General features: G+C 38.7%; 1 protein-coding gene across 5 annotated transcripts in view; it reads right to left on the reverse strand.

The window, feature by feature from the left end:
- Positions 1-20,498, reverse strand: part of megf11 (multiple EGF-like-domains 11) — a 68,680-nt gene that overhangs the window by 17,407 nt on the left and 30,775 nt on the right. For all 5 annotated transcript variants that reach the window (XM_034879393.1, XM_034879392.1, XM_034879391.1 and 2 more), the window contains exons 7-11: positions 7,392-7,638; positions 7,142-7,262; positions 5,994-6,130; positions 3,250-3,462; positions 2,615-2,789 (exon numbers count right to left, since the gene is read on the reverse strand). In XM_034879393.1, the coding sequence (XP_034735284.1) occupies positions 2,615-2,789; positions 3,250-3,462; positions 5,994-6,130; positions 7,142-7,262; positions 7,392-7,638 (893 nt within the window). The remainder of the gene's footprint in view (positions 1-2,614; positions 2,790-3,249; positions 3,463-5,993; positions 6,131-7,141; positions 7,263-7,391; positions 7,639-20,498) is intronic.

The raw sequence follows: 20,498 nt of genomic DNA on the forward strand, positions 1-20,498 counted from the left end.
GACCAGCTAGTGGGGGCTGGACGGGTGGGAGGGGTGCAGCCTGTCTTCAGAGCACAGGCAATTTACTGGTGACTGGACTCAGGGATAAAACGTCATGCAGCCACAAATGACCACATGGATTTTGTTGCTTCCTTGGCTGCGTCCGATTCCACTTGGTTTCACCCTCATGGCACAGAGACCAATGGTTGGTCTGCTCTTAAGAGGAGAAAGGCAGCTCTCTCATTAGTTGACTGATTCATATTCCTTCTGAGCTGCGAAGGATAGAAGTCTGTATATGGAGAATCATTATTAATACACGGGCTGTCAGTCCATCGCATGAGAGCGGCAGGACCTTACATAACTACACAGCCAATGGAGGCTGCAACCAGACCTAAGCTGCTAAGAGGCAGCCAGGTCGTCCTTGGCCAAGGCACTAAATTCATACCTATTAGTATCTTAATGTAATTGGAGAGCACTTTTTCCAGAAAGCCTCTCGCTGACACAACATTGATCAGCCTGGTATCCATTGAGACTAGATGCAAATGGAACCACTAATTACCAATCAGTCTCACTCCTTAACAGTCCATCTAACTGCTGGATGAGTGACTGCAGTTTAAAATTCATGCAGCAAGACCAAAAATGAACTTCTGAACCTTTTGATGAGCCTAGAAAGCACTGAGAGATAGGAAAATGATTTGTTTTCACCACCCACAAAAGGCAGACTGGAATACATTACTAATGCATTCATATTTCAGATACAATGGTATACACAGAATCTGTAGAAACTGTAGACATACTCTTTGGAAGAAATGTTACTTAGAGTCCATTCTGCAGATTGCAAGGGACAATGTCTGAATAGGTAACATGTAATCACTTTGTCCCAGTCAAAAAGAGCATGTCCAATTACTAGAGCTAAATCAAGCATGCAGGAGCTCAGTCTGCTCCAACACTTTGCCTGGTCCCCACCCCCCACCCCCACCCCCAGGACCAGAACAACGATACAGCATGGAGGCTTAGTGCTATTGGCTGTCCCCTGAGGAAGTGACTTCACCAACAACCACAATTGGAACACTATTATCAATAACATTTTAAAAGCCCCACTGCGTGACATTGACGCATGTGCCATGCATATGACAGTTACACACTTGCGGGTAAAGGCAACAATCCCAGCTCTAACTTTCTAACAAAGCCTCAGTGTAGTTTGCAAAGCAACAGCTTTTTGTTATCAAAAAACTACCATATGTACTTGCCCTCTCCCTCTCCCTACAACACACACACCAAACACACCAATCCTCTCTATGAGCTGTGTCTGTTCCCATCTGACTGCCTCCTTTTCTATCCAGCTCCTGCCCTCTGGGTCTGTTTAATGGATCTGGCAGCCCTTCCCAGCAACCACCAAAGAGAACAGGTGGAGCAAATTAAGACACAGTCTGCGGCCCCGCTCGGTAGCTCAATTCACCACAGTGGCCCGCTGTAAGACACAGGCAATTTCCACTGAAATGTAATGTTGGCAGAAATGTACCCTCTTGGTCTCTGTAACTTCAGATTGCAAGACAAGAAATACATTGGGAAAACTGATTGAAGTTGGCCACCTAATTTGACAGTTGCAAAAGGGACATTGTGGCTGCACAAAAACTGCTAAAATGAAAACTTATATAGGTCAAAGATTCCATTTTCGTCCAATTGGTCTTACCTTACTAGATCTTCTTACTCTTTATTGTCTCTCTGATGCAACAAGCTAAGATGTATCAACTGTATTTGTAAAATACACACGACTGATTATTAATGTCTGCAAAGGGCTGGACCAGAGAATGAATCATTTAGCAAGGAATTTCTTGTGGTGCAATAGAGCACATCCATAATAAGGCAATAAGGAATTGTCTCACCTTGCTTCTGCCTGACTGTGTACAAAAAGGTTCTAAAGCAAAACCTGGACCACTTCCAGAACATTACAACCACAATGATGCAAACATTTTACTATGGCCACAAATAACATGAAATATAAATCAAAGCAACAATCTTCACAAATAAAAAGCTACATTATATATAGGCACAATACTGATATCCCTACACAGACTTCCTTTTATCATTATTGTTTAATGAAACAGATTTTCATTAGTATAACAAATATTACAAGAAGCAATGTTACCATGACAATTACATAGGACAGTTTTATGAACAATGTATGTAAGCAACAACATAAATCAGTCTATAAAGTGAGCATAACACCAGTCATTAAATTAAGAGAGAAGAAAGTGGCAAAATGTTAAATCATTTCATACACAAAGTCATTAAAAAAAATGTGTGTTTGTGTGTTTACTGTTCCTCCTTTTCTGTTATCAATGTGTAATTAATACATTTAAAGCATTCCTATTTTTCTATTCTTTGTTCATCCTAACTCTTCTTCCTTCTATGAAGGTTGGGTCTGTGTCGGTTTGTGTAAAATAATTGAGGTTAGCATTTTGGCATGTTGGCTCTCCCTAAGAAGAGATTTAGATTGAATGAGACCAAGTAAAGGTCAAATTAAAATGATATAAATAACAATAAAACATATAACATCTTAAATAACAATAAAACATGACCATGATAGCGGCCACTGACCTAAGCACAATTACATAGCAAATCTGCCACTCACCATGAACCCAGGGGCACATATACAAGTGCCTGTGACAGGATGGCAGTCAGCTCTGTTGGTGCAGCTACAAAGCAACGTGCATCCCTCTCCGTAGTATCCAGGAGGGCAGGTCTCATTACAGTAAAGCCCTGTCCATCCTGCAGAGCAGGCGCATTCACCAGAAAGTGGGTGGCAGCTACAACATAATGAGAAAGAAAGATGGGACAACAACAAGAAGACTGAGGAAAAGTTTTAGCCCAGAGTATCAACACTTCCTTCGTGAGCAGGGTCAAAGTGTGAAGTCTGCGCAATAGCAATTCATCCATCTATGTGTCTACGTGCTTGTCTCAGATAAATGACGTGTTCTTTTTCTCCTTCTTTCTGTAATGACTTTTATGGTCGGTGCGCAACTCCAGCAAGAGTCAGAGCATTAACATTGCATTAACTATGAATGCTGCTGAGAAATTATGAATGAAGCAAAGGTCAAGATTAAAAGCTAACTGGATGACATGGCTGAGAGGTGTCCAGACTTTAGAATGAGTACCGGCTTAAAGCTTAGACGAAGCAAAATTGAGTTACAGGAGATACAGGTGGCTTTGCTTCAGGGCTTGGTCAGAGGCAATCTGTGTGCACCCTTGCACCGATGTCTCACTTACCTCACGGTGTTGCTGGTATTACAGGGGCAGTACTTGTCACAGATGAGGCCGTAGAGGCCTGGGGGACAGAATCTCTCTTGGCAATTAGGGCCTTTAAATCCTGTTTCACACAGACAGGCTCCATTGATATGGTGACATTTGGCTCCATTCTGACACTCACACCTCTGGTTACACTGCGGGCCAAAGGTACCAACAGGACAGTCATCCTGACACCTGGAGGAAGATAACAGTCTTTTAAATTAGTGTCTAAAAAGTAGATACAAATTAGTGTAAAGATTGGTAACATGAAATTCAAACGTTAAAAAGGTTAAATCACCTAAGTAACACATGATACATTGAAAACCTTAGTGGATTGACTAAAACGTTAATCAACAGCAACAGTGATAATACATGTATTGTTTATGTGAAGTTTTGCTTTAAATATCCATCAATTAAATTGAATCATTGGGTTTAAAATTTTTGGTCTAACAAAACAAATAATATTTTAGTCTGAAATCACTTTGGACACCTGTCACAGGCATTTTTTATATATTTTATAACCTTAGCAATTAATCAATAAACTAGTGCTTATAAGATGTTACTGCCCTTTTCATTCTACCACCAATGCTGTTACTGCTGCACAATCTACAGTCTGCATATTAAAACTGAATGGTAGATACTAAATATCCATTTTGGGTTAATTGTGCCAGCAAAAATCCTCTTAGTAAGTGTTTTAAAAGCTGTTATTGTTTACACTTCGACAACATAGGATGAATAGTAATAACTAACTGTCAGCAATAAACACACTTTTATGACAATGGTTTTGTACAATATAAGTTTGTGTAAGCATTTGAAAATAGAAATATTGTTAAAAAATGATATGATTAATAGGGCTGGGCAATATGGAGAAAATTAAACATCACAATATTATCCAAAACGATATTGTAGTGTTGACTATTGGTGCTTTCACAAAATATTTACACAATGAGATTTCTGATAAATAATCATCAGTATTGTGGATAAAATGACTAAGTGGGTAAAGGCAAATAATAGAACAGTTACAACAGTCTGGTAAATTCAGAAAATTACATCAATTTGCCACAATGCAGCCTTTAACACCAGGAAAAGACAAAACTTGTGCCACATTACAATACTACAATATCCAAAATCTAAGACGAAATCTAGTCTCATATAAAGATATTGATACAATTTCAATATATTGCCCAGCTCTAATTATTAATAGTCTTTTATATTTAAAAGTTTAAATAATGACTAAATAAAATTAAAATAAATAAATAATAATGACCTTTTATAAATCCAAGACCAAAACGGACACAGTTTAATGAGTACATGACAGGGGAGGCCTAAAAGTAGCTCCCAGCTGTTGGCAGTCAGGACTTCTCTGCAGGAGCTGGACAAGACTTAGTAACTGTCATCAACCACAGAAATTAGAACTGCTGAAGAGTTGCTTCACATGAAGAACTGAAGTACATCAGAAAATGGATTTGATCTTCACTTAAATATACTGACCTAACTGTACAATCTTGGTGGAGTATCAATCTCAAGAGTCTAACAAAGCTATTACAAATAGCTCAATTAAATTACAAAATGGGCCATTTATGTTTCATGTTTAAATTACCCCTGCTTTAGTTTATCAGGGCACAATGGTATTATTAAACTAGACAGGAGTGGGCGGGGGCTAACACAATCTCAGATTATTCCTGGCAGGTTCATTCACCTGCCACTGACAAAATGAATGAGGGCAATTTTGCTAAATAATTAAGGAAAGGAAAGGTTGTGTTGAGGAAGTGTTTCTATCCAAGAGACAATTTCTTTAGTTGAACTAATAAACCTAGTCTGCTCTGGGCTGCTCTGGCAGGCATTGGGAACTAAAAAGATCTGTGGATTTCAATGAGACCTTAATATAAGCCCATTACTTATAATTAATGGGCGGAATCCAAACAGCATGTATCCCATACCAAGATCAATGGACAGGCTGGGAGTGTGATGAAGGCTGAAGACATGAAACCTTGCTGGCCACAGTGAGGTATAAGATTAATTAAACATAAACACCCATTTTAAAAGCTTCCAATCCACCTTCAAATGGACTAATAGGCATTTATAAATGCTTATTTCTCCTGACTGTGGGATTATTCTAGTAGTTCCTTTCTTTTTTGAAAGAACAGCCAGGTTTGTGTCTAATTTGGACGTCAACAAAGAGAATAGCTCAATGACTGACTGTTTAATGTGCAACTGTCTGCATGAAACTATCACTTTGTATTTAATACTAATGTCAATAAATTATTATTGCAATTGTCTGACCTATTTTTAAAGTAGGGGTGTAAAAGTTTGCCCAGAGTACTTTACAAAAGGGCTTTTGTGTATAATAGTTCAGCAGTCTGTCTCCAAGGCAAGGCAAGGCAGCTTGATTTGTATAGCACATTTCAGCAACAGGGCAATTCAAAGTGCTTTACATAAAATCAGTTAAACAGATAAAACACAAGTACAAACAGTTAAAAATCATAAGCATCAAAAACCGATAAAACACATGAATAGACAGTTAAAAACAAAATAGGAGTATTTAAACTTGAGACTACCTGTCACACTAAATAGTCAATGTTAGTGCTATCCTTTGTGATCACCTCAGTGTCACTTCCTTTCACGACTCTATTTTTAGAGACTTTACTTTTCGTCTCTGACTCTTCTTCACACTAATTAAGCCAATATAGTGCTGCCATTCATGTCAAGAGGTGTCAGTTGCAAACCTGCTTCCACTAAAGCCAGCTGCACACTGGCACTGCCCCGTGATGTGGTCGCACAGTCCGCCATTACGACAGGAACAGTCTTTGCTGCAGTTGATGCCGTACTTGCCAGGAGGGCACGGCTGGGCACAAACTAAACCCTTTGAAGAAAAAACAGCAAAGAACCATATGAGATACATCGCTTAATACAGTACCTAGTTTATATGTATATAAGAATTTTTTTACATATAAAAAATAACCTAAACTGACAACACTTCTTAAAACAACACAGTTCCTGCTTTGACACTATTGTCTTCACATTATCTATAGAAAGTTCAAATTAATGTATAGTTTATCTTCACAAGTGAAATAGAAGTAGGAAGACCCTCAGAGATTGTATCATACTGTTTATATCATGGTATCTGTCACTTTAAAATCCCTGGTTGATTCAAATCAATAAACAGGAAGGCTTTACGAAATTGGATAAAAAAACACAAATAATTGATACATGTGACAATTTGCAAGGTATTTAATTCCCTAGATTTGCAAAAAACTTTCATATCGGTTTATTTCACATGCAAATCAGTTTCTCAATTGAATTCACAGACATATAACTCATAAATACGTCAATATAAAATTATTTATACCATAAGTGATTGTATATGGGGGATCCTGATTTAAAGGACTGCTAAAAAAGTGCTTTGTAACAGCATAATCCATTATGTTTTAGCATTATTGTCTTTATTTAATAGTTTGACAGTAGACATGGGAGAGTGCAAGCAAGGTGTCATGCAGCAAAGCATGAATCCAACCAGGAACGTTGCCTTAAAACACTCATACACTTAATAACACTTTATATTGTTGACTGTGGGTGGCCATGTTCACTTGACAATTCTTTGTGAACGAGGGGTTAAGAAAGCATGTGCACCCTCGCCCCTCCTCCCCCACCAGGTCCTCTGATTCTTTTTCTCTTGTAGGGAGTACAGGATCCCACATTCTCATTTATAATTGATACAGCAAATTGATCCTTAGCTCCATGTTCTCAACATGTCAGCCTCCGCTGTAAAGACTGCATTAGAGATGTAAACGTTTTTTCCTAGAACACCAACTGTAGTGAACCCTTTCCTTCTCTCAGGCCTTTCTTCCCCATCCCTTTTGCTCATGTGACCTACCGTCCACCCGATGGGGCAGGAACAATCTCCAGTGATGTGATGGCACGTTCCTCCATTCTGACAGGGGCAGATCTGTTCACACTGGGGCCCGTGACTACCGGAGGGGCAGCGCTCTCCACAGCTGTCACCACACAAGTCAAGTGCCAAATGTCTCAGACACAACACAATTGGGGGCAAACAACAGTATACCAACATATATTTCACACCAAAGGGAAAGTTGCAAAGGAATGGATATGTTGCAGGTACTCACAAAGCCCCTGAGAACCCCGGTGCGCAGATGCACTCTCCTGTCTCATGGTTGCAGGTGGCACCATTGATACACTGGCAAGGTAGTTGGCAAACCTTGCCATAGTAACCGTACTCACAGGGCTCCTCACATCGCCATCCCTGGTACCCATCAGTGCAGACACAGGCACCTGTGATTGGGTTACACTTAGCCCCATTTTGGCACTGGCACCGATTACTGCAATGAGGTCCCCAGAAGTCACTCTCACAGCCTGCAAGCACAGAGAGAAGTGGCATCATACAGAGCAGCGTGATAAAACAAGAGAATATGCATACAATATTCTTTACATTCATATTCAGCTAATGCCTTTATTATTGACTTAAGTTTTTAAGGTAGATTTTTTTAGCTCACAAAAAGATATGTCTCGTGAAATTCTCACTCTTTATACGGTCAACAAATCCCACAAAAATATAAAAAAACAACAATGAAATGATCCTATTTATATAGTCTGTGCAGCTAAAGCCTGTTGGCGCTTATTCCTCTGTGCTATGGAGCTCAAGTGTCGTCAAAAAACTATTAAAAACACATCAATGAGCCACTCTGTTGCACTGGGTAACATATTTCACCGTTACCAAGAACATGGTCAATTTAATTTATTTTGAGTCAATCCCACATAAACCATCATGCTGTAGCTAAATACTCACTAGCGGACTAACAAATACACTAAATTCTCCTGTTTGAGTATTTGCTGAAAGCTACAGTGCCCCGCTGTTTAAGCCATGTAAAATCATTTAGAATTTTAAAAAACTGAAAGCATATATTCATGACCCGATTTACATGGGAATAAATGGGCTACCAAAATACAAATTATTGGTCTTGGTTTTTTCATGGGGTTATTTTATAATTTAAAAAAGAGAGAATATCACCAGCCATATCTTTTAAATTCATTAACTGTCTTCATGTCTGCTCAGTGTCATAGGCTAAAGGCGGGTACCCAAGCATTCCATACCCGGAGCAAAAAGCGGAGGAACAGGTTGCTATCCATCACAGAGCTTCGGACACTCACTTGCACACATCGAGAGAGACACAAATACAGAAGAACATGCAATCTCCACACAGAAAGGATCTGAGCCAGAAATCAAAATGAGTTTGTGTGTAACAACTGAGCTTCTATTTCCCTACAAACACTCCTCTGGCATGTGCGAAGCTTCTATAAGACAAATGTAAAACCAACAACACGGCAGAACACAATTCATATTGCCTGTCAATAAGAACCTTTAAAAACATTTTTCAAGCTGTAACCATACCTGTTGGTACCCTAGAAAAGTGACCAAAGAAAGCTTCGGGCTGATAAATACACTGCATAGGACAAAAATTACAGCTGCTCTACAGACAGGTTGCTCAATCAAGATATTAATTTGTCTTTCTTTAGGTCACTAAACAAATGGGTGTATTGGACAGGTCCATTCAAACAATATAAATATTAGTAATAGTAAGGATTATATAAGGTTTTCTTACTAACTAAATAAAAGAACGTGGGAAAGAAATATTGCCTTAATGTACAGACAAATCTGGTACGAAATCTTATTGATAATTACATTAAACATTTGATTATTAAGCATTAAGCATTATATGTGTATTTACGATTTTATTCTTTTGTGTGCCTGTTTTATAAATGCTTTTTACTTTGGTTAAGAAAGCTACAATAATTGTTTATGTTGAATATTGTGTATTTTATCAAATCTACATTAACAAAATAATAGCATTTTGAAATTGAATGTAATTAGCAGATATTTACGGTGTATAGTTTAATTAAACTTTGTTCAATTCACAAGGCTACAATGGCTGGAATTTACAAATGTTGCATTTACGCTCCAGATAATCGTAATTCGGGGTTGTTAGGAGCACTTGAACGTATTAGCAACATTGTTGGCCAACCGGCTCTACATGCATTTCGAGTCCTAGTGTGTTGGTTGTGTCCTGGTGCTAATAAATATAGTCTATATTCCCTCATTAATTTAGTCAAAAACTATTACTATTATTACAACTATTTAACTATGATACGTACTGCACCTTTATTTGATATAGCTCAAAAATATGAGCAAAGTTAAGCTTTTGAAATGTTCTTCTTGACAGACTAATGGATGGCACTTTGAGAAAAATAACTGTCCCCTTGTTATCCAGTTGGACCTCTCACAAGACAGCTCACTTAAATGCTTTCCTATATTCACCAGCTAATCTTACACAACTGTGCCAGTTATTTGGTGCTAGGTAATTAACACATAGCGGGTTTAGCCAAGTTTGTTTGCTTAAAAAAAGCTCTTGATGTTGAAAGTTGATAAAAGCAGGGCTGAAATTATCATTTTCATTCTTGCTATAGCTGCGGATTATTTTGATTCCTCAATCAGTTGGTGTATCAAATGTCATCCCAATTCCCTAGAGCCAAAGGTAATGTATTTTGTCCAACCAAAAGTTGGACCCCGAATATATTCTGTTTATTTATATGAGGCTCAGAAACACAACACATTGTCACATTTAAAAGGCTGGAAGCAGTGTGTTTTTTAGCTTTTTTGCATGAATCTTTAATTTAAACAATGAATTCATTATTAAGTTAGTTGCTGATTTGTTTTCTGTTGAATAATTAATCAATACATCTAGTATTTTTTTAAACTCAGACTCAACCATTATAGTTAAAAATCAGGCATACCAATGTTGAATGAGGCAAGCTTTGTGCAGTAGAGTTGGGTTAATTTTTAGTGATTTTGACATTACACATTGAGTCATTTGATTTTGTGTTAATATTAAAAATGTATATGCTTATACGGCTTAATGTGTTTGAATTCAAATTTCTGTACTTCTTCGTTTGCTGTACTTCTCTACCTCAACCTACCAGGTGCAAAATATTGTTCTGTCACTCCAACATTGGTAGATGTAGCATATCATTTACCAGACGGAGTATATGTGATGTTGACAAACCACAACCATCATAGAGAAAGGCATAAACAACACCCTAACATCAACCTGCAAAAAAAAGAAAATGTGCAAGCTGTTCACACCTCTCAGTGACGAAAGGGAAGAGCAAAAAAGGATGCAAAGATTCAAGATTTTTACATATAACAGTTTGTTACTTTTGTGTCTTTTAACACCTTTTTAGGTGCAACTTCAGCAATCAGCTGTCAAAATCTTAAGGTTCTGCAGAAAGTAAACCTACCAAACTGCTGTAGTTCTGATAAAAAACTTTTCTAAATGTGCTTTAAACTGACTTATTGTATTGCATGTGGAGTAATAATGCAGAAAGCTTCAATTTAATGGAATAACACCTGGATGAGACAATGTTCATTCTCTGTGCCGAAGGTGCAAATACACAGACCCCAATTGTGTCATCCCTCTGTAACAACGACAGGCAAAATTTGTTATCTTAGCTTTATTGTAATAAAGCACTCGTGAAAATTGGTTAAGTTACATAACTCAGAGACGCTTTACTTGGGTTAATGTGTATAGCTCAGTGACATTACAAAGTGGTGGCCTACCTAAGGGAATGATGTAAAACAAGCAATTACAACATTCCTGAGGGGATGCCTCTGTTTAGACAAACTCAATAAGTCCCATAAACTGCAAGCAACTAGCTAATCTTCAAGGTTAAATGAACAATCGGCTTCTATGTGAAGAACAATCAACACTAAACTCGGGTAGTAGGCAGTCTTCACTCTCACTATGGTAATTGTTCTTTTGAGGATCTAGTGGTGATTTAAGTGATTGGTATGGCTTTATGTCCCTCAGCAGCAGCAGTAGCTGTATTGCCTCACATAAAAGCCCAGCTTGAAGTCTAGGCCTACACAGCAGCCAGGTCGGTGAATATTACACTATTGATTCTCACATCATCGCAGACTCAGTTGTAAATGTAAAGACACTATACTCTCCCTCTTTGTATGCTTTGCCAGAGCTGTGATCAGCAAGAGTGGGAGCTTAATGATCCCTGTTTCATGGTCGGCACTGAAGCTTGTTTTTCCAGGTACTCAGCAGGAAGATGATCAGCCCATCCATGTTACGGACAGGTCTGCTCTGAAGGGGGTCCTGAAACTCTAGGCTAGTGCAGTATTACTTCTGTGTTCGGACAGAGAAGAGACCACGTTACAGGGCTCACATTGATTTGAGCTAATCTGCTCCTGGCCTCCAGACTGGCATGAATGAGATCCCTGAAGGTTGAGCTGCTGCCACGCAAACGATCCTGGCACATTAAATCTGAGATGTGTGCAGGCGGCTGGCGTAATAGATGAGCAGATTAGATGAAACTTGGTTTAGCACTCTATGAGCACTCATCAGAGCCCCCTCAGCTCGACAGTGCTCCCTCACACAGTGCAAAAAACAGGCAGTGCCTAAATAACTGGCGGCATCATCCCTTCCGGTTTCAACTTCAAACATTGACCACATTCATAAAGAGTGCATTTTATATTACTGCATGTATAACTCAAAATATGATGTCAGTAAAAAATTCCCAGAGCGGCAGAGAAAAACATAAATAAACCAAAATCTATCCAGCGCTTAATTTGCAGACTTTCTGGTGCTTAGGAGCTCAACAAATGTTACCATTTGAGGTTTTAAACCTTCTTTAGCTTGCAGTTAGAGGCCTCAGCACATTGAGAGCAAAGCCCATTATCTCGCTGTCTCTCTCCTACACAGAGGTTCTCAAACTTTACCCAGTAGTCTCTCACTTCCCAGCTCTAACAGCATTAAACTGTGATTAAGGAGTCAGAGTTCATGATGAGCTGCGGGCAAAAACAGAGAAACAGCAGAAGAACGTAGCATGTAACATGAAGTTGTCAGCTTCTACAGAGTACAGCTAAATTGTTTGAGGTGATAAGAACCCTCATGTGGGTTGTGTTGTGTAGGCAGTGCATCCCACACAAGTCAGAAACTAGAGAAGACAAAACTCCTGCCTATTAACTGGCCTGGCCTGGGTCAATGAGCCTAACCAAAGGACACATACACAAGCAAACCCAAACTCTCAGAGCTCATAATGCATAACAGTTGGAATTTGGATAACCTCACACACAGGGAAAGATCCAATCCCAAGGTGCTGGGTATTATCCCCTTAGCTGGAACAAAACAGATCACGTTGAAGGTTACCGGCAGATAGTAAACTTCTGACGGCGATGTCCAAAGTCTGGGCATCGTAGTGGTGCTGAGCTTTGAAGTGCATTCAAGAGTTTACATGATCAGGGGCTAGCTGCAACAGGATTAAAACCAAACCGCTTTCTGCAGCTGATTTCATTCAGAAGTTCTCCTCAACTTGGCCTCTTCCGCTAAATGTTTACCACTATTCTCTACATGGCGGAGTTGGTGCCACAGAAAGCCTCTTGAAGCTAAATTCAAAATGAGGGCCTGAGTCAAGCTCTTTAAACATAGAATATATCTCCCTATTCAAATGGCTCCAGAATTTTAAACCACATTCATTCAGTTTGATGCAAAGCAAACTTCAATTTGAATCATAACAGGAATGGTATAAACGCTGGCCACTCAAGGTGGTGGGTGCAGACTGTCGGTTGCTGCTTTGCCAACTCTAACTAGAAAAACGACATTATTGGAATACTTGGCGCACAGCCCAACTTCCCTTCACACTGTCACTCACTGTCACATAACTATTATTTACACACAGTGTTGACACTTGGGGAATAACTCAACTTATACAAAAGATTAGAAGACAAAATGCTCTGGCTCCTGAGAGCCTTTTCACTCCTTGCTCCCTCTTCAGCAGAGCTTGTGGCAAAGCACAGCAGCGTGACTCATTGTCTTGATGAGCTTCCTGCACTGCCTCATGAGAAAAGTGCACCTCTGATTCACAATTTGTACCACTAAGCTTTGTTCGTTTTCTTATTATTCCTTGACAGACCTGAATTTTCAAATCACCCTTAATGACCAGAATAAATATGAGCAAGTCACCATTTCAAAATGGCATGAAAGAACGGAATTTCTTTACAGATTTTCAAATGTTAAAATGACAATTATTAAAGAAACAATGAAACAATTATGCCTACAATTTAGTTGACAAAGGAATGTGTAATATTCTGTTCTTCAGTCAATATGAGCTATTTGTAATAGGAGTTGTTCAATAAAAGCCCAACTCAACATTCAGCTATTCATCACAGCTCCCTGACTCCATGACGCAGACTAATAGAGTGAAAAGACGGCAGGACTGGTACCACGGTCTTGAGGGAAAAGTGATGATTGTTGTGTAAAGTGGTAAATTTGCATCGAGTGATAAATGTCTCTCAGCTTTGTTAAACCTGCAGCTGTAAAAGCTGCCAATACGTTACAAGACAGGTCCCAGTGTCCCCTCTAAGTTCTGCTGACACCTTTTACACTTATTATTTATTAGTCCTCAGAAACCCAGATGCAACAAGAAAACAGTTTAGATACATACCTGTGAGCTTGACAAATGAATTTCTAAATATACAGAAGAAACTGCCAATAATCATGGGGGCAGTTTTGCTGAATTGGAATAACAGCGTGCTGCAGCTTCTGCTGTTGGGCGTGTCGTTTGTACTGCCCTAATTCATCTTAGCCGAGCCCTTGTGTGTTCACATTCCCCTGGGGGGAAGAGCAACACAGGACTTAACCTACCACACAGAGACTCTTAACAGAGTTTGCTCCTCAGACTGTTCACCATAATGCACCATATGCTCCCTCCTGATACCGCCTTGCAGTTTGATAACAAGTAACAAGATCTGACTATTGCTTCTTTGGAACCACAAACTAATGGAGTGAATAACTTAATTATTTTAAAACTATACCTTACTGATTAAAAAGTCCAGCCTGGTTGTTTATCCCAAGGAGGATCTGATCATTTGTCCAAGTTCTATTCAGTATGTGAACTTGAATCAATAAAAGCTGTGCAGGTGCCAGCCGGCTCTTCAACAGCCCAGCTCTAACAGGGTTAACAGGGCCGGGGGTTGACCAAGACATCCCACGTTATATTCAAAACAGCCACTTAAGAGTGATGCAATCTAAAAGGGCAGCCCTTTCCTTCTAATAAAAACAGGCTGTGTTGAGCGGCAATGCGAGCAGGCAGTTAGAGATGCTTTTGCCTTAGTGCAGTAAACCAGTCCCTTGTTCAACACAACCTGACACGGCTCATGAAAGCTTCTGGATCAGCAAATTGTTACACAGCCCACTGCTCCTTTCAATTAATAATTTACCCTTTACCCCGTCCTGCAGAAAACAAACCCTTTGCGCTTTTGCCACAGGGCAAAAACAAAAAAAGCAATCAGGGCAGAGGTGGACGTTTATCTACAGTACAATACACAGTGACTGGGGTATAAATGAAGCCATGCCTGTACTGCATCACAGACAAAACACAAACAGTCACAGGCAACGACGTGGACGCTCAAAAAACAATGTCAAACTGATAAAACCAACTGTTACTCCACTTAATTTGCACACATTGATTTCCTATTTTCAATTATTAATTCTAATTAGGATGAAGTAGAATACCGTGGGGCACCATCAGTCGATGTGAAGGGGTGCGGTCACAGAGTGGCGACTGATGGACGTTCATATAATGTCAATAGGGGCTCCCCCATCAGAATCAGTCAAAGAATCACCAGGGCAACATTACATGATTGTTTGCTGTGGTGTTGATGCAGCTGTACTTCATACACATATACACATACACATATATATATACAGTATATATATATATATATATATATATATATATATATATATATATATATATATATCAACAAACAACTAAAAGAAAAGTGAAGGTGATTACACCAATCTTTGAAAAGTGAGGGGATGAAAATGAAATTACATTCACAAGATTTCTTGATTTTCTTAATAATACAGAAACTGAGCAAAACTTGTGTAAGGGGATATTCGGGTATTTTAAGAATTATGACTGACTTGATTTGAACAAGTGGCCTTGATAATTTAGTGACTAAAGGAGAAATCTTGGGCTGTTAAATTCATGCACATGCCACTAATCAGTGCACCTCTACACTATGTACATAGCGCCACTTCTGTAGCCGTCCAGTGGCCGTGACAAATAAAATGTAATTCCTTAACAGATTTTGACATATTGTAAATTATACTGTATAAAGAGAGTTTCATGTGACACAAGTTTTTCTTCTCAACAAAGCAGGCAGAGACAGTCAGAGGTGAATCTAGGACCTGCTATCAAGGGGTGTGAGCTTGAAAGAGATTTTTTGAACATCAACATGACATTAATTATCTATGTATGTGCCAGGCTGTTGTACTGAAAATAGCAGGTAAGGAAGGAAGGTTTTGTTTGGTGCATTACCAAACAAATTAAATGGAAGGGTAACACACACCAAGGGTTGTAGTGAGGTGTTGATCACTGAAAGCAGACTTGAAAGTAGGAAAAAAGTGTGACACACTTAGGCTCTACATGATTTTCTCTTTCATTCAGATGACGTTTCGACTCTCCGGCGTTCTTTAATGTCAACAATCGTTTGGCATCCCCGAACACTCTCATAATATACAGACACCTGCAGCCTACAGCTGTCAGGCCAAGTCCATCAGAGTAGCACACTGCACCGTACATTCAATGTCACACCACGGAAAAACATTAATCTCAGCATGTTTTTGACACAAGGTACATTTATGCATAAATAACCAACACTAAAAACAACCATAAAGTTAAGTTTAGATACGGTTTGTAAAGTGTAATTGTCATTTTTAAACATTAACTTGATTAATGTGTTTCTTTAAGATTTTGAATGTGAAGGATTTCCTCTTTTACTCTGGATAATATCACCAGTGGTTGCAGTGCTATTTTTGTGAACAAATACTAACCTGAAAACTAGACAAACACAGAAAATGTGATCTAGGAAGCTACCTAAAACAATAATACAGAGAAAGCTGTTTTCAAGGTTTAGTTATTGTCTTCCAAAATGAGTACCTCTGTATTAATTACCTCAAGTCTTTTTAATACCAAAGGCTTAAAACCTCTTTAGGCCTAAAACATGTTCCTTTAATTTAATGTTCAGTTTAAATTCATGACAGGGTTAGGGTTTGACTAACTCTGACATCTACAGACATTTCTTAAACCACTCCTACAGCATAATTCCATTCATTGCTGACTGTATGCTCAGCATGTTGAAAACATAGTTTTTCCATTTTGTGGTTTATGTGTTGTGGTGATTTCTGTAGTTTGCTCTCATAACTACAAACCAGCGGCAACAATACTAATGTTTGGAAAAAGAAAATGAATAGAAGATGGTTGTGCTGCAGGACAGGATCCAAGCTTAACAACACAGCCGCTGTTCTCTGTGAAAGAGCAAACTGTAAACTTTGCGCTGCTACCTCTCAAACCTGGTAAGGTTTTGGATAGAGCAAAGATTTAAATAAAATTTGTTTCAAATCTAGATGTTTCCATATAAACTTCAACACTTGCATTGATCAATCAAAGTTCATGTAATAGCCAGACACTGTAAAAAGAAGGTAGTACCAAGTTTAGTAGAAAATCTCTTGTGTTGTTCACGTTGCTCGTAGTAAGAAACTAATTGAGAAAATACATTTTCAGGGCCTTAGATCATTGCATAGACTCAGTTTCACCAACTCTTTGCTCCAAATGCTGTAAAGGTTGAAAGAAACGAAACATATCCTGAATTTGTTGTTTATGCCTTTGTATTATTGTTTGGTTCTTTGCTGTCAATAATCAATAATGTGATCTAGTACCAATAGTCAGTTAATACCCCTATCTTCTATTTAGGCAAATTACAACTTATGCATTCAAACACAACTAAAATGAAATACAAATTTACAATGAGAACAAACAAAAAGTAAACTGAAATTGAAATTGAAATAGAGTTAAACAATGAATATCCTGGGAAGAGTGCATATGCAGTAAATTATAAGGGAATAAAATTAAAATTAAAATCAAAGAGCACTAAAACACTACTGATCAACAGGGAGAGGTGTATGAATGCCAATGTAACGAAAGTAATTATTGTTCTGTTTGTATGCCTTTAACCATTTCCTTCAGTGGAGTGTAAGTAAACAGTTGATTACTCAAACTAACGATTGTATGTGTCTAACAATTCACAGCATATGGATCTGTCACTTGCTGTAAACACAACCATGATTTAGTTTAAAGACGGACAATCAGTTTGCCTATCCACCTACCAAATTAATCCCAACAACACAGAAACGCACACAAGGCTAATTGCTTTTTTAATGATCTCACATTATGCAAATCATGAAGCCATAAATCTTTGGAGGAGTTTCTACCTGCCTGACCACATGTAATGCCAGCAGACTGACAGGTTATGTTGTACCAGGAAACGTAAAAAATAAAGAATTTTACACATCTACTCATCTGTGCAAGCATAATACTGTGCATAGGATCTAAAATGTCAAACAAGAAGCAAAATGAAATACAAGGAATGTATCAGTTTAACTTTTCCAGCACTCCCGCTGGATTGACATTTATACAAAAATGGTTGGAATTGGTATAGAGTGTTTAATATCCTATTAATTAGCACTGGATACTGTGAAATATTCAAATATATCAAAAAAAAATTTACAAACCAAGGCAGAGCACAATGTTCAATTGAGCAGTAGCAGTGGATGGATAGATAGCTACAATCTGAAAACACAGAAACAGGAAAAATCTCTTGCCTTTGATTAACTGTAAAATAAGTTTTTTTCTATTAAACCATCATTTCTCCAGGATAACGCAGACCCTTTAAAGAGAAAAAAAGGAAATCTTGAAGTTCATTTCAAATGAACTGCTGGCTCTGAAAGCAGTGTTGTCTCTGAAACTCGCTAGGCCCATGAATTATTCTCCCTCTCAAAGTCAAGGTAAAGTGAAAAGTATACAACAGCAACTTGGGGAGTATTGTGTGTGTGCATGTGTGTGCGTGTATATGTGTGTGTGTGTGTGTGTGTGTGTGTGTGTGTGTGTGTGTGTGTGTGTGTGAGAGAGAGAAAGAGTGTGACAAAAAAAGAGAGAGGAGGAGAGAAAGATACTGCCATTAAATAGGCAGCTTAGAAAGGAATGGAGCCATCTGGGAGGAGCAGGAGGTTCCGGCACCTGTCAGCATGGGGCATAAATCCTGAATCTCAGTCAACATGATGTTTAGTATGAGTGACGGCGCAACGTTTAAAATATTTAAACAAGCGCAACAATCGATTTAATCATTGGCCGATTTTGATTAAATTGAAGTTGGGTAGTTTAAGGGCAGACAGAAGATAAACAAAAGGAAGAGAGAAAAAATCCATCCAAAATCTTATTTTAGAGTCAAGGCAAGGACCAGTGTTATTGATCCATGGACCTTAACCCTCTTTTTGTTCTCTGGCTGAGGGCTATTTTGTCATTCATACTACAGTATGCCTTTAGCCTGCAATGGTAGTGAGTCCCAGAATCATTATACAACCTAATGTCTAAAGTGTGAGGCTGAGAAATTCACATGGTGTCAAGTTTCTCTGCAAATCTAATTTCTCATGGGGGATTCATCACTTTGAGAATGCGGGTACTTGAACTAGTAAGTCAGCATTTTCTGTCTTTTATCCATCTAAATTCAATTGAAAGATCTTGATGAAGTGCATGCTACAGGACAAGATTAACTCCTATAGGTCCGCATGTTTGGCTGCTCCGTTCAAAAAGACAACTTCAGCGGCCTTGACCTTTTTTTCCGTTGTGTTTTTTTCAGCTTTGCAACAAATTTTGGATGACTCTCTGTACAACAAAGATTGGATCCTAAATGAATGCATCCTTGTGTCTGGTAATGATTACATTTCCTCTAAAATTTCCTTTGATCCTTATCATCCAGATGCCCTTTTGTCAATGTTTAGATTGCAAGCTACATCTTTTTGTTTTACTTAGTACACCTGAGTAATGCAATAGAATCTCTTCGTGTTTTGTCCTTTTCCTTTTTCCTCTGTGGAAAAAAACACCAATTTAATTGAATTTCTGGGCTTTTAATGTCTGCATTACTCTAATCAGAGAAGGGGATAGTAGATTTGTTTATCTCGACCTTGGGGGAATTAGCAGAGGGTATTTGTGGAGGTGGTAATGCTTTGAACAGAAAACTGTTCTGCAAGATCGCAACCTGAGGTTATATTGATCAACTCAAAAAGTGCCTTTACACATGCCGTAAACTGACAGTCAGTCTTGATGGAGACACTTCTTCTGGTGACAAAATGCTCTAAACTCAGACCAAAGATACAATACTCTACTGTACTTTTGCAGACAAAAGCACTAGCTACCTTTCATATAAAACAATGCCTGTGTGTGCAAATACAATGTATATGAGTTGACCTAGCTTCCTAGTCTTTTCCTGCTTTGTGACTATGTAATATTAAGATTCTAGCGCTGGATCATTCATCAGTCAAAGACAGTGGAAAGATATGTCATTAAAGTAAGGTGCAGGCATTCTGCTATCTTACACAAACAACATGCAATATAACCTCCTGAGAGGGTCGCACGACTGCAGGCGAGGCAGAACACAGTGGAATGCAAAATACAACCCCAAATACCCTAGGGCCCAGAGGCAAATTTGATTAAAAGTTTGTTTTTCTTCACTCTCAACAAACAGAGGAGCTCGTCGATGCGGCACTGACAGTTAATTGGACTTGGCGGGGCCACAAGTTCATTCGTCAGCATTGTGTGGGGCTTGCCTAGGAGGAGCAGGACAATCGATGTCCCTCAGGACAGCCTGTAATCACTGCAACACTCCAATGAAGTCCAGGGTTAAACATCAGGAGATTGCAGGTGCACCAGAGGATCTGAGAAAGACTGTTAATATGCTCCCACTCCCAAAGCAAACCAAGGACACCGCAACACAGCTTCCAATGGAATGTGATGATACCGAAGAACATAGTCACACCAAAAAGCCATTATTCTGACCAAAATGTTCATTAACTCAAGGTCCTGAGAGATGATACTGGTGTCTATAACAAATATTTTGCAACAAATAATACACACTGTCAGACTGTTCCCCATGATTCCCAACCTGGGAGTCTGGACACATAGGTTGCAAAGACATTAAATTATCCTGAATTATTTTGTTGATTTTTTTTCTTGTTAATAATATTGTGTTTCTCTTTTTAAAAAAACAATGCAAACAAAACAAGTAAAAAAATAAATCCCACTTTGATTGAAAT

This window comes from Etheostoma cragini, chromosome 8 (genome assembly GCF_013103735.1).
Source record: "Etheostoma cragini isolate CJK2018 chromosome 8, CSU_Ecrag_1.0, whole genome shotgun sequence".
Taxonomy (NCBI): domain Eukaryota; kingdom Metazoa; phylum Chordata; class Actinopteri; order Perciformes; family Percidae; genus Etheostoma; species Etheostoma cragini.